Raw genomic sequence first — 14,734 nt, forward strand, 5'->3', positions numbered from 1 at the left:
CCCACAACCCTGTTATCGATAGCCCGTCGCTCTAACCGCTGAGTCCAGATAAGTCATTTCGGGTCATTTCTATTGGTCCGTTCATCATGAATTTCTGACGCAATCTAAAAAACAACTGTCAGGATTCACATTGTGTCACAAATGGCAGAAATGAACATGCAAGGTTTCATGTGATCCTGAGAATGAGTCCCACAGGGTTCAGTTTTGGGACCTATGAAACTGATAAACGGTTAATTTGGACAGTAACGCAAGCCTTTGTTACCAGTGTCAGTGCATGAATCACACCAGAAGCCACGTCGAAACAACGTTTATTAATTATTTATTCATACTTCTCACGCATAGGTTACAACACCTCACCTGAACCTCCTAACATCCTACCTGCCCGCTTACACCTGCTGGAGTCCACAGCTCAGCACATCCGCGCATGCCCCGCCTCCTATTACAATCCCGCCTCTTCCATTGGCTGCTCTCACTGCACCTGTTTGACACTTCATCCAATCACATTGGCGGAGGACCGTCCCAAGATGGCGGCGTCCATCGCGAAGTAGCATTCTCTCACTTTCTGCTGATAAAACCAGAGAAACTCGCCGCTTTAAACGCGGTAAACCGCCTCAAAACGCAGAAGGACCGCACGATAAAGCCGGGGGGAGGTTAAATCGCTGGAGTCTGATGTGTGTCTCCGGCTGAGGGTGGGCTTCCGTGTGTTTTCAGAGCACAGCTCGGGGCTCTCCAGCCATGGCCACCGAAAACAAACTTCAGTTCTGGAGGAGGAACACGAAGGGTCCCGGAAGGTGAGCAGAGTCTGTTCACACGGTTTATTATTAATGTGTAACTCTAGTTTTCCTGTCCAAGTCATCCAGCCCTGGTGGAGACTGAGCACCAGACTGGGTGGTCTGCCCCTCTGCCTGTTCAGTCTGAGCCTGACATGCAGCTGACATAGAGGGGTGTTCATAAGAGCTGCATGAGGAGAAGCTCAAGTGGAAACATGACCTCAAGCCCTGTGCAGAGCCTACTTTGCAAGCTGAGGTGGAGAGGATAGGCAGACACATGCTCAGGTGGTGGTGGTGGTGGTGGTGGTGGTGGTGTTTCAGTGGAGGACAGACCCCAGTAGAAGTAGAAGCAGTGTTGGACCTTGTCCAGGGGTGAAACGTCTCTATATACTACTGCGGTTGGTCTCATTTCTTCTCCTTTTGGAGATGATTTTATCAAGAAGAAAAAAACGTAACTTAACTTTTCAGGTAAAGGTGAAATGTGTCCTCCGCATTTAACCCATCTGTGGTAGTGAACACACACACACACACACACTAGTGAACTAGGGGCAGTGAGTACACACACACCCAGAGCGGTGGGCAGCCAACTCCAGCGCCCGGGGAGCAGAGAGGGTAAAGGGTCTTGCTCAAGGGCCCAACAGTGGCAGCTTGCCGAGCCCGGGAATCGAACCCACAACCCTGTTATCGACAGCCCGTCGCTCTAACCGCTGAGTCCAGATAAGTCATTTCGGGTCATTTCTATTGGTCCGTTCATCATGAATTTCTGACGCAATCGAAAAAACAACTGTCAGGATTCACATTGTGTCACAAATGGTAGAAATGAACATGCAAGGTTTCATGTGATCCTGAAAATGAGTCCCACAGGGTTCAGTTTTGGGACCTATGAAACTGATAAATGGTTAATTTGGACAGTAACATAAGCCTTTGTTACAAAACTGTGGGCTTAAATTCGGTGTACGTATGTTAGTGTTGCAAATACTATACTGTCCAATACTGGCACTTGCACACAGTGTCGGGATAGAGAGCATTGATACCATGAAGCTTACTGATGCCCTACTTTTATTACTGTATTTATTTGTTTGTTTATTTATTTATTTATTTATTTTAAATGTTGAACAAGTAATAGCCAGTCATAAATATTTATCATTTATCATTTTATCATTTGTTATCTATCGTTATTCAGACATTTAATGGAATTTTTGCATTTACAACACTTTGTTTTAGTTTATTTATTTATTTATTTTGCTTCTGAAAAACCAAAAGTTGAGTTTCTGAAGCACTTTTTGTTTCTAAACTGGCTTAAACTTTTTTCACTGCTCTGAAACTTGAGTTATTAACCCCAGTTAAAAGCTGGTTGGTCGAGTTTAGCAAGAATAATCTTTTAAAGATTATGCTTTTACTACTTACAATTCTTTTTGCATTGTGGCAATTAAAATGTTTTCATAGCTCTGAAACTTTTCAGATGTTCAGTCCAAGATAGAACCCTGTGGGACTCCACAAGATGGTGTCACTGTCACCCAAAAACCTTGTATCCTTCTGACTTATAACTTATAAACTAATCTGAATCTGGCAGTTCTTCACATTGTGTGAAACTGTCATGCTGAGTGGACCAATAGAAGTGCTCCAAAATGTCTTTAAATAAAAAAAATAATAACATTATTAAATGTTTTACATTACATTTTTTCTACCTAAATTGGCCTTATCTTAAACCAAATAATTGCCAAATAATTTACATTTAATGTATTTTATGCATTTGGAGTATTAACTGAGTAATAAACATGGGGTGAAAGGGGTTGCATGAGGTTAAGGTCCTTCACACTAAGGAACTCTAATAAAAAACAAATGTTTTAATTACTATGTAACACATTTTTCAATCTCTTTAACATTAAAGATCTGTCTGCTCTAAAACATAAACACAGTACTAGAATCAGCATTTTTTTAGGCCTGGAAAATCTCCCTGTTCCTCAATGTTCAAGGTTCACAAGTCTGCATATCTGAGTATCGTGCTATCAGAGTTACACTGCAGCCCAGATAAGAGTTTCAGTTGCTCATTCGAGCAAACATGAAGGAATCCGTTCCTCTGCTGGTTGTAATGGCAGTGACTTGCACTCATAAAGTGTGATGTGATGTGAAGATTAAGCTCTGTGGTTTTTCAATTGTCTTACTCAGCCTTTTCTCAAAGGGGAAGTCCAACCCGCCATGCTAAAAACCACTGACATTTGTGCTACCAGGTACTTCCCATACTGAGTGAATAGTACTTTCATACGTCTCCCCACAAATGTTTTAGAAGCTTTCTGTTATTTTCAGTAATCCTGTATTTGAAGGGTTCGTTATTAGACCGTTTTTAGAGTCCTGGGATGTTTGGACAACAGAGGTCCAAGAGCTCAACATTATACACTTCATCTGAGAGTGGTCATAATGTTTTGGATCATCGGTGTAAAGGAAAAAAAAAAATTACTGGCTATCGACGTTGGCCAGCAGTTCCTATATTGGTGCATCCTATATGCAAATAAGCACTCGACCAGTCGGAACCACCACCTTGAATATTAAGCATGCTAACCAATCGCGGGCATGGGTAGGCCTGAGGTGTCTGGCAGTAATATCCGGAATCGTAGGGGGATCTGTGGTGATGGCCATCAAGTTGGGCCTAAGGTATGCTGTCCGCCCGTTTTAGGGTCCCTTATAGTTTGTATTGCATGTTGCATTGCAGCCCTAATGCAGCTAGGTTTATATGTTTATATGGTCATTAGATGATCTCATCATGTATGTAATGTGCATATATCAGTTTTAATATCTGGAGGGATGACTGCAGTACAAGCACTTTATCTGGATCATGTGACCTTAATCCAGGTCTTTGTGGTGAGGGGCTCATGAAGTGATGAAGGGAAGCAGGCGTGTTGCACCACACTCGTGTCCACATGTGGAGATGCTTCTTGCAGGCGGAATAGCTGGATTAGGAGCTTACTCTTTTGCAATGGCTTAAATGTGTAGGCCTACCGGAGGATCGCTAGCATGAGTCAGTACTGTGTCTGAAGAGGTGGAGAGTCAACAAATCTGAGCCCCTTAACCCCTTAAAATCTAGACTGTTATTCAGGTGTTAAGCTTAAGGCTTATTATTTAGTAACAACTGCTATGAATTGATAGGCTAACGTGAAGCTAACATCACGTGTGTAACTGAGCGCAACCAAGGAAACGATGAATCACTAATGAGTTCGTCAATGAACAGTTGATTAGTTGACCCCTTAGACCCTGTATTTAAACCTACACTTTGTCAGTCTTGTAATTGCATTGCTGTCATAATTAACATCAGTTTCATAGGTCCCAAGATAGAACCCTGTGGGACTCCACAAGATCACTGTCACGCGAAAACCTTGTAACCTTCTGACCTTGTAACTGTTTGAACAAATCTGAATTTGGCAGTTCTTTACATTGTGTGTGTGTGTATGTGTGTATATATATATATATATATATATATATATATATATATATATATATATATATATATATATATGTGTATATATATATATATATATGTATTATTATTATTATTACTATTATATATATTATATAATATTATATACATTGTTTTTTTTGTTTTTTTTTTACTTACAGTGGCTGTATCTTAAACCAAATGATTGCCAAATAATTTACATTTAATGTATTCTTTGCATTAGTCAAGTCAAGTCAAATGTATTTGTATGGCGCTTTTTACAACTGTTCATCACAAAGCAGCTTTACATAATTAGTAATTAGTAAAAGTCAGAGACAAAAAATAAATAATGTAAGAAGACATGAAGGATCCAAGAATCCCCAGTGAGGAAGCCAACGGCAACAGTTACAGGCATTTTTGCTATATGGCAAATATACAAAAGTATTGAGACAACTGCTTAGGCAGCATGGTGCCAATAGGTTCATGTTGATCTGCTCCAGAGAGTCTAGATTAACGGTGTGTGTGTGCATTTTCACACCTGTGTCAGCAATGGGAGAAACCTGAAGTGGCTGAATGCATGAATTAGAAATGGGCGTCCACAAACATTTGGACATTTGGAGTGTATTTTATCTTACTATATGTTTTGGCTGTTAAAATAAGGGGCAGGTTGCTGCATTGCGCTCACTGGTGCGGCTGCGCTTGTCCTGTTGATGTTCCCTGAAATCAAGGCCGGTCCTCTGATATCCGACAAGGGCACTCGGGACTGTTGTGTGACTTTTCCTCATATACAGTAAACAGAGAATAAGGGATAACCTGCGGAGGCCCTTATTGTCGAGCCTGTGTGTAATCAGAGGGTGTTTGAAAACCGTGTGTGTTTGCTGTGCAGGATCCTTTGCCGCCTGAGGGCAGCGGGTGGGGTTCTGCTGTAACGTGAGTGGTCACAGAACTCGTGATCAGTCCTCAAGGGAGATTAGCCACTGAGAAAATGACACTCAGTGCGATTGAGCAAACTTCAGCACCTCAGCCTAACTGTGTTTGTGTGTATGTATGTGGTGGGGTAGCTAAGGGACAGTGGTGTATGTTAGGGGGGGCTTTTCAGTGGTCAGCTTGTTCTGGCTGACGTGAATTATATCACTAGGATTCGTACTGAGACTTTTTAATTAGTGCAACAGAATATGCATGCTGTTCAGAGTTGGTGCTGAAGCAGAATGAAAACTATGCAGAGTGGAGAACAGGTGGTGTTTACTGATGGTGTCGTTTGCAGCTTCACTGAGCCAACCCTGCACCTTTTTTGCAATGTGTTTAGTTGAATTTCTTGTGTTTGTTTGTTTGTTTGTTTCAGTTGAAGTCTTGCTGAACCCAGCTGTCATGAGTTTCAGTGATGTGTGGATTTGCTACATTATACTTGTGGATTGGCGTATATGCTAAAAACAATGCTTTAATTAGGCCTGTCACAATAACTTGTAATGAAAAGCTGTCCCAGAAATAATTACAATAAATAATGTTAGTCATTTTAAGGACATTTGATGCCACTGATTTAATGCTATTATATCATAATAGTGTAATTACACCCTTTCCAGGAGCAATGACCTTTAGATAAGTAGGATAATATATATATATACATTGGAAATTTTAAAATAAAAATGTTTAAAAATGAAAAAAATAAAATTAAACTCAAAGCTCAATCTGCTGGGGGGGGGGGCTCTTGCTTGAAACTTTGCTCTCCACTGAAACACCACTGCGATACACTGTCCCAGAAAGAATTGCAATAAATGATTTTATTTTCATTTTAAGACCATTTAATGCCACTGATATGATGATATTTTTTAAAAAGCTTCTTAATATTAGATAATAGGAATGTTTGACATTGTAATTTTAATATAAAAAAAAAGTTTATCATTAATAAAACATGAAAAAAAGTCAACATCCCGTCTCTCCTTGCTCATTTTGCTTAAAGCCAAAATGCTCTCACACCGGAGAGTGTGACCAGAGGGTCCTATTCTATTAGCAATACTTCTCTGCAGGGACTTGACAGGCTGTGTGAGTGTGCAGTTGCACATCTGTCTGTCAGCAATGGGTGCAACTTAAAGTGGCTGAATGCATTCATAAGAAGGGGTGTCCACAAACTTTTGGATATCGTGTATATTAAGTACAGCTCAAGGGCCCAACAGTGGCAGCTTGCCAAGCCCGGGAATCGAACCCACAACCCTGTTATCGATATCCTGGCGCTCTAACTGCTGAGCCACCACTGCCCCCACTGAAGGGGTGTCCACAAACTTTTGGATATTGTGTATATTAAGTACCGCTGTGGATGCATTCATAAGAAGGGGTGTCCACAAACTTTTGGATATTGTGTATATTAAGTACTGCTGTGGATGCATTGATAAGAAGGGGTGTCCACAAACTTTTGGATATCGTGTATATTAAGTACCGCTGTGGATGCATTGATAAGAAGGGGTGTGCACAAACACTCTGGCACCAGTGATCATGCCATGCTCAGAATCGCTGTGATCACGTTTTCCCCTCCTTTCTGATGGGTGATGTGAGCATTACCTGAAGCTGCTGACCCGTGTCTGCATGGCTTTATCCCGCAGCTGGCTGCGGAGTTTGCCTCAGTGTTGATATGCAGATTCAGTCTGTTAAAAGTCACCGCCGTTCAGAAAGCTGCCAGAAAGGGAACTGGTCCACCAACCATGGATCCGGGCCACCGGTGAAAGTAATTGAGTTTTAGATTTGAACAGTCCTCCTTGTCCAAGAGGTGAGAGCTGCAGCCAGCCTGGCACGGCCGACCCAGACGAGAGGGATGAAAGCATTTCTAATGTAATTATTATGTTAGACTCACGTTCGAATGGGACTTGGGACAGTGCGGTGGGGCAACTATAGCACAACAATGGTGTTTGCTAATTGCTCTGTAGTGTGTGTTGTGTGTGGAACAGGATGGCTGCACACCATGTGGTGAAGATAACAGTTGCCTCTGGCAGGCTGCTAGAGGCCAGTTCATTTGCTGCTTGCATATCCCTGTGTAAATATACGGTGAATGAGGGCTGGGGAGGTAGGCCGCTTGTGCCAATTTACATATTTAGAGGATTAATCGTCTTTGTTCGCGTTTAAATTTGATGAGAGCCTTATTACAAAGCGTTTTGGCAAGGGCAGAGTGTGTTGTACGCCAAGACTCTTTGTGGTCTTTGTGCAGAATTTGCAGAAATATTACTGTATGCAAGTTTTATTTAGCGCTGTGATGTGGAGCCACGATGCCGCATTTATCTTCTGGTTAGGTGGAGAGCTCCGTGAAGTCCAAGCTATTCATTCCTCTTTAGAGAGATCGTTGATGGCTCGGAATAAATAGCTCAGGTTGTGGAGTCGTTACCGCTGTGCCAAAAGTGCATTAGCGTGCAGCCTGAGCTGAGCCAAAAGACCGCAATTAAAGATATTCCTATAGATTCCAGTAAGCAGTGTCTGTATGCTTACTGTGTGTGTGTGTGTGTGTGTGTGTGTGTGTGTGTGTGTGTGTGTGTGTGTGTGTGTGTGTGTGTGTGAGAGAGAGAGAGAGAGAGAGGGGTGTGTGAGGGTGGGAAAAGTGCTCATTAGAGTCTTATTCTTTCTCCTTCTTTGCTGTTCGTTCTTCTGCCTCTCTTATCTTACTTGAGCAGGTCAGAGGGAAGAACTGATCTAAAAAGTGACCTCCTGTCTCTCTCGCCCTCTCTCTCTCTCTCTCTCTCTCTCTCTCTCTCTCTCTCTCTTAACATTTGTTCTCTCCCAGTTTGCAGCCTATCTATGGAGCGCAGTACCCTCCGCTGGACCCGCGGGTACTCCGCTCGTAAGTCCTGCTATCTGCCCAGCTGTCTGCATGGATAATGGCATCGTCATCTTTTTGATGAGCTCTTCTTTTTTGTGTATTATTCATTTATTTTATTCGCCTGTTTCATTCGGTTCAGTTGTCGCTTTGATGGGAGTCCAGTGTCTTGCCTATTGAATGCAGCTACTCTCTGAGTCCAGAGCGTTTTAGTTGCATCTCCCGTTTGTTAGAGTTTGGTTGAACGCTGGTCTACAGTTTCCCAAAGCAACTGCACACAAAGGCAATTCTAAAAGGTGAGGTTGGGGGATATTTTTTTATTTATTGATTATTTTCCCTCCCAATTCGGTTCTGCCAACTAACCCACCCATACAAAGCTTCCCCGTAGCACTAGCCAATCTCCGAAACCCTAGAAGGGTCAGGAATTCTCAGAAACATGCAAAACCAGCCGCCGCCAAAACCAGAGCACCGGGTCCCCAGCTCCATCGCACCAACTTACAACAGATGCCTGTGCCGGGCAACATCACTTTAAGAGTGATGAGGGGAGAGAGCACCATCTACCCACCCGGAGTTGTGCTCTCTCAGACTCCGGCCGCTGATGGCAAACGTAAAAGTGGTGTTTAAGCTTTTCTAAGTAGTAAGTAGTTAATAAGTGATTTCTAGGGATCTCTGAACTGACCCTCTCTGACCCTCTCTCTTGGTGCTATAGAATGGATTTTATGAAGATATTTAGGTGTAAATAAGTATGGGACTTGGGGTGGGGTGGAAAAGGCTCCATTTACCACCCTGTTATTTTGTACCAGAATGAAACGCGCTTTCGTTTATGACATTTTATGCTTTTATTGGCTGGTTAATGGCCGTGCGAATGCTCACAGGAGCTGCATAGCATAGTCTAGCCTAGCATAGCTTGGAACTGTAACAAAAAGAACACTGTAAATATTTATTTCTTTTTATTATTATTCACCAAGTCTTGCCAAACAGTCCTGCTGTCCTCTCTGGGTCTCCTCGGGACAGTGAGCTGTTAACAAGCTGAAGAGATTGTAGCCGGTCAGCTGGGTCAGCTGGGTCAGCTCACCGGACTTCCATGCATGAATACCTGCAGTGGCTCATTCGCTCCAGTCGGGCCTTCTCCCTTTCTGGCCGACCCTTCTCCCTTTCCAGCTTTAGCTTTTGCTTCCATATTCTCCCACAGTCGCTGTTGCATTTAGCCTCAAAAGACTTTCTGTAGTGGGCGGGGTTTATGTAAATATATTGAGTCAAGAATCAAACTCTCATTATTCAGCTACACCAAGTTAAATAAAGGTTTCCATTCTGGGGCACCTTTAAGATGATCGTGACACTGAGATGCTTTTGGGAAACTGGGCCCTGTTTGTGAATCTCTGTTTTAATTTATTGTAGTTTGTATGATTATTATTATTATTATTATTATTATTAATCTCACAATGGTTTGTTTCCAAATTTTCTAGGTTTTTAAAAGACGCTCCAAAGACAAACGCAATGAATATTAAATCTAAGAAGCCATCCACATTCCACGAGTTTGCACGCAGCACCAACGACGCCTGGGACATCGACGATGAAGAAGACAATGATTTCTTCCCTCCAGCTCCCCCCTCATCCGTTCCCACACAGTCGCACTCCAAACCCCAGACGCCTCGGCTCAAAGTGTCCAAACACTCCACTCCCACGGAGCCTCAGCCTCCGCCTCAGCCTCAGCCCCAGCCGGCGGACAGGCTGGAGCCAGTTCAGAGCACAGAGCTCTGCCAGGATCAACTGAAGATCGACAGTGGACCCACTAATGGCAGGGTGGTGAAGTCCAGTAGTGACGCCCATCTGAACAGCAGTACAGGTGTGATCCGGGATTGAACCACATTGTGCCCTGTTTGTGTTTAGATGCATGCATCGATCAGCCATAACATTAGTACCACCGACAGGCAGTGTGAAAAGCATTGGTCTTTTTCATCTACAGTGGCGTCCGCAAAAGGGGTGGTATATTAGGCAGCTAGTCAGTTCTGGAAGGTGATGTGTCGGAAGCAGGTAAATGGGCGAGCATAAGAACATAAGCCGCTTGGACGGGGTCTTGTGAGTTTTTTTTTTTCTGGTGTGCAGTGGTCAGTACTTACCAAAAGTGCTCCAAGAAAGGACAACCATGAACTGATGGCCCATGTACCCCTAAGGCTCCTTGATGTGATTCTTGGAGACCCTATCTCACAACTTACAGGACTTAAGGGATCTGCTGCTAACGACTTGGTGCCAGATACCAATCGACAAGGGGGAGGGGGGTACTAATGTTATGGCTGATTGGTGTATATATGATGGGGTGTGTGTTTTAACCTTTAGAGCTAGTGTTGCTTTCTTTGTGTAGTGTATTAATGTGTGTGTGTGTGTGTGTTGTGTGCAGCACGTGGCACACTGCAGAAACAGCAGTCTCTCCCTGTACGGCCCATCATCCCCCTGGTCGCCCGCATTTCGGACCAGAATGCATCAGGAGCCCCACCCATGACCGTCCGGGAGAAGACCCGGTTGGATAAGTTCAAGCAGCTGCTGGCCAGTCCCTACACAGACCTGGGTGAGTGTGCAAGTTGTTACATCCGCACTGTGATATGGAGACCTCTCTCCATATCCAATATGTCATATCAAGCTACGTGCAGAAGAGCAACCCCCCACCCCCTGTTGTTGACCCTGTGTCCACTTCTGTGTCAGTTGGGGGGGTTGTGGGACAGCAGAAATTGAAACTCTGAGGCAGAACCAATGAGTTTAGCACCACTTTAACATGTTACTTTAATTATCAGATTAAGAGCTTAATGGGTCAAGTCAGAGAAAGCGTACATCCTGACATGCACAGGTTCCCCACGGACTACAGTTGAGGAACCCTGTTACAGAAAGCAGCAGGAGAACCAACCAGAATCACAATTATAGTTGGTGGGCGGGCAACAAAACGTTAAAACTCAAATGCAGAACCAGTCAGACTCTTCATTTTAGCCGCTCCTGCGTCCACTTCTTTACATTTACATTTAAGGCATTTAGTGGGCGCTCTTATCCAGAGCGACTTACAGCAGTGCTTCACTGCTAGAATCCAAAAGATCCCTCTAAGCTTAGACAAATCTGAATACAAAGGTCAGCACCAACAATGCTCAACATGTGCTACACTTTACTCGCCCAAGTACTCTCGGAAGAGGTGGTCTTCAGTCAGCATTTAAAGACAGCTAACGACTCTGCCATTCGGACACCCTGGGGAAGTTCGTCCCACCACTTCCCACAGGGGAAGTTCGTTGCACAGAGAATTAAAAGGTAGCTTGATTTCTGTAAATCCACGGTAAAGGTGCACGTATTTGTTTCTGTACTATGTACAGCGGAATGTGTCCTCCGCATTTTACCCATCTGTGGTAGTGAAAACACACACACACACACACACACACCCAGAGTGGTGGGCAGCCAACCCTAGCTGGAAGCAGAGAAGGTGAAGGGCCTTGCTCAATGGCCCAACAGTGGCAGCTTGCTGAGCCCAGGTATCGAACCAATAGCCCGGAGCTCTAACCTCTGAGCCACCGCTGCCCTGTCTGTTGCAGATCATACAAGTGTACGAGAGGAATGATGACTGGATGACCGACAAACGACAACTTTCTCTAAGCAATTAAAGACAGCTGGACCGCTGACTGACCTACATTTTACCTTCACCTCCACATTATAGCTCTGACAGAAGCTGTATAGCGGTTTCATAAAGTGAGTCAGCGTGCAGTGCCTGTTTCTCCCCTTCTGGTTCACAGTGCTGTCTGACGGTGCTAGATAACATTTCTGAAGAACATCGGGACCTGTTTTAGAGCGGCAGCTGCCAAAATCCAAAAAATCCCACCCCTGCCTGAAATGGAGTTTCTTATTGGTTCTGCCTTGGAGTTTAATTGACTGTTGTCCCGCCCCCTGCTAAAATGAAGAGTCTGATTGGTTCTGCTGCTGAGTTTGACTGTCCGTCTATTCTGTATGGTTCAGAGAGAGTCGGTTGAGAATACAGATTCTACATTTTATTTGGCAGACTGGATTAGAACCTTTATTGGGTCGGTTTTGGCCTGCGGGATGCATGTTCGAGACCCATGCATTACAGGATGACTCACAGAAGCATCAGAGAACTTTTTTGTAATATTCATCAGGACCAGAACTTCTGTTAAGTATATAAGGTCACTAATGGTTGTTCTCCAGCAAAATCCCCAACATCTGCCTGTCTAGGAGCTGTGTGCTCTTAAAGACCTGCTAAACATTTCTGAACTGAACTTCTGCTGCATCTGAAGTAGGGTTCCTCAGCTCTAGTCCTCGGGGAACCTGCGTATGCCAGGATGTACTGGTTTCCCTGATTTGGCTCATTAAGCTCTTGATAATTAAAGTAAGGTGTTAAAGTGGTGCTAAACTGTGCAGTGCAGAGGTCCCCCAGGACTCCGGCTCAGAAACTCATCTTTAAGGTGTTTCCTCTGGGACCTGCTGACAGAACCGACAGCAGAAAGTAACAAAAGTGTTCAGAGCTTGTTCACTTGAAGTTTTTTTTTATTTTTTTATTTTTTATTTTTTTATTTTTCCCTCTCTCTTCCCTTCTTCCTCCCTGCAGTATGTGTGTGTGCCAGGTACGGGCGTGTGTGATGGTAGGAGTGCTGAAGCAGACAAGTGTGTTATTTCAGACTTCCTGAGGTCATGCTGAGAGAGCCTTCTGTTCTCCGAGTCTGCCTGGGAGACTGTGTAGCGATCAGGCTTTTTAAACGCACCTCCGAGCTGTCGAGAAAGCTGAAACGACTCGTCTGCAGGCTTTCGTTCAATGAGGCGCAGAAGCTGTAATGATTCCATTAAAGAAAGGTGTGCTTTCATTATACCATAGAAGTGACTACAGAAGGGGGAACAAATCGGGCGTCTCTGGAAAGCAGTTGACGTGTGTGTGTGTGTGTGTGTGTGTGTGTGTGTGTGTGTGTGTGTGTGTGTGTGTGTGTGTGTGTGTGTGTGTGTGTGTGTGTGTGTGGATGTATATTAGTGCTGGGCCTGACCAGTATTTCTCCAATGCTGGTTTCAGAGGAGAATTTTACCAATATTTCCCACAAATCATTCTCCTTTATAGCTGGGCAATATGATGATATTTTATCGAATCGTGATCAATTTTGTTCTTGTGATGCACAGTGTGCTTTTCTAAGCATATGGAGGAGACTGTTAGTGCTTAATAAACACTGATCAGCTGCAGGATTCGTTATTAACAGTGCAATTAGACTGGTTTAATTAGATGAAGAGCAGTAGATGTTAAATAAAAATCACTGTATTCAGTACACGAGAGTCTCTAAATATTATCAATATCAACCCCCTGAGCTAGCCATAATAATAATAATAATAATATTACAATATATACAGATATATATTGTGTATCGTGAAAAGAAAAATCTTTAAATATCATGATCTAGTATTTTTACCATACCCCCCCACCCCAATTCTCCAATACTCTAAATCTGAATTGTAAACAATCATTCAGCAAAGTCAGAAGGGCGTTTGGTGTGAAATGGTTCATTGTAGAGAAACTACAATGGCTGTGTTCCCATTACCAGGCTGAAGAGACATTAGAAATTAGATTATTATTGCATTAATGGGTCACTGATCTGATTTTTTTTCAGGGCAGTGTGGACATGTCAAATCTGATCTTCTCGAATGAGATTTGAGTCATTTTCAGATCTGGTTCTAGATCTGATATGTATCTGATATGTATCTGATTGATGGGTATGTTGAAAATCTCAGTACGACATGGTGCTGAGCATGCCTGCCGTGTTGTGAGCTCCGTCTTACTTTGCTGGAACTGTGACCTCTGCTCAGTCTCACTGCACCCACTAAGACTTCTCCCCACTCATGCTACACCTGAATTCACACCTTATCCAGTGTCCATATGTAAATAGTAGTGTAGCTACTGTGTGTGTGTGTGTGTGTGTGTGTGTGTGTGTGTGTGCGCGCATGTGTATATAGGATGTAGAGTGTATGTGTGTGCGTGTGTGTAAGATGTTTAGTGATTGACCACAGCTGGGCATTAGTGTGGTCAGTATGCTGGACGGTCACTACCCCACCTCAACTCCCCGTCTCCCAAAGTTATCCCAAAAGTATTGGAAGGAGCACCATCAATCATTCCTGAGATCACAGTTAGTTCCACTGCTCCAACAGCTCAATGCTGTGGGATTGGGTTGGGGATGAGATGGGGGGTATACCCCTCCAACCCATGCCTGGCATTAGTCATGGTGCCAGTAGGTTCATTTTTATCTGCTCCCTTTGGAGAGTCCCGTTAAAGCAGCTGAATGCATTCATTAGAAAGGGGTGTCCACAAATATTTGGACGCATTTATTGCGTATGAGTGTCATTGTGTCCGTATCTCTGCAGCTGAATGGGGTTTATTTTACTGAGAATGTTTGATTCCAAACTTTTGAACAATAGCATGACTATTGCATGCATCAGTCGGGCCGTTCGTGTATTTTCTTGGCGGCTGAAACCCTGAACACACAGTTGCTTTTACAGACCCGTCTAACAGACTGTTCAGCAGTTTTGTCTTTGTCTGGCGCGTGCCCAACACCGTCCGTGTCGTGGGAGGGGTTTCTGATACCTTCTTTCTGATTGTTGCAACTGAAAGTTCCCCAAGAGCAATGTTACCATATGCTGCTCCGGCAGTCCAACAGTGTCCACAGAGGGAGGAAAAAAAACCCGAACCTTTTACATAATTGGTTGCGCTAACCCTGAGGGTTCCTT

General features: G+C 43.7%; 1 protein-coding gene across 3 annotated transcripts in view; it reads left to right on the forward strand.

Annotated features, from left to right (window-relative positions):
• Positions 1-520: 520 nt before the first annotated feature.
• tbc1d22b (TBC1 domain family, member 22B) overlaps positions 521-14,734 on the forward strand; it is a 77,210-nt gene continuing 62,996 nt past the window's right edge. For 2 of the 3 annotated variants that reach the window (XM_072681445.1, XM_072681447.1), the window contains exons 1-4: positions 521-791; positions 7,961-8,017; positions 9,460-9,839; positions 10,392-10,559. In XM_072681445.1, the coding sequence (XP_072537546.1) occupies positions 736-791; positions 7,961-8,017; positions 9,460-9,839; positions 10,392-10,559 (661 nt within the window). In that variant the 5' untranslated portion in view covers positions 521-735. The remainder of the gene's footprint in view (positions 792-7,960; positions 8,018-9,459; positions 9,840-10,391; positions 10,560-14,734) is intronic. The other variant, XM_072681446.1, reaches the window with a different exon arrangement.

The sequence above is a fragment of the Salminus brasiliensis genome, chromosome 6 (assembly GCF_030463535.1).
Source record: "Salminus brasiliensis chromosome 6, fSalBra1.hap2, whole genome shotgun sequence".
Lineage (NCBI taxonomy): Eukaryota > Metazoa > Chordata > Actinopteri > Characiformes > Bryconidae > Salminus > Salminus brasiliensis.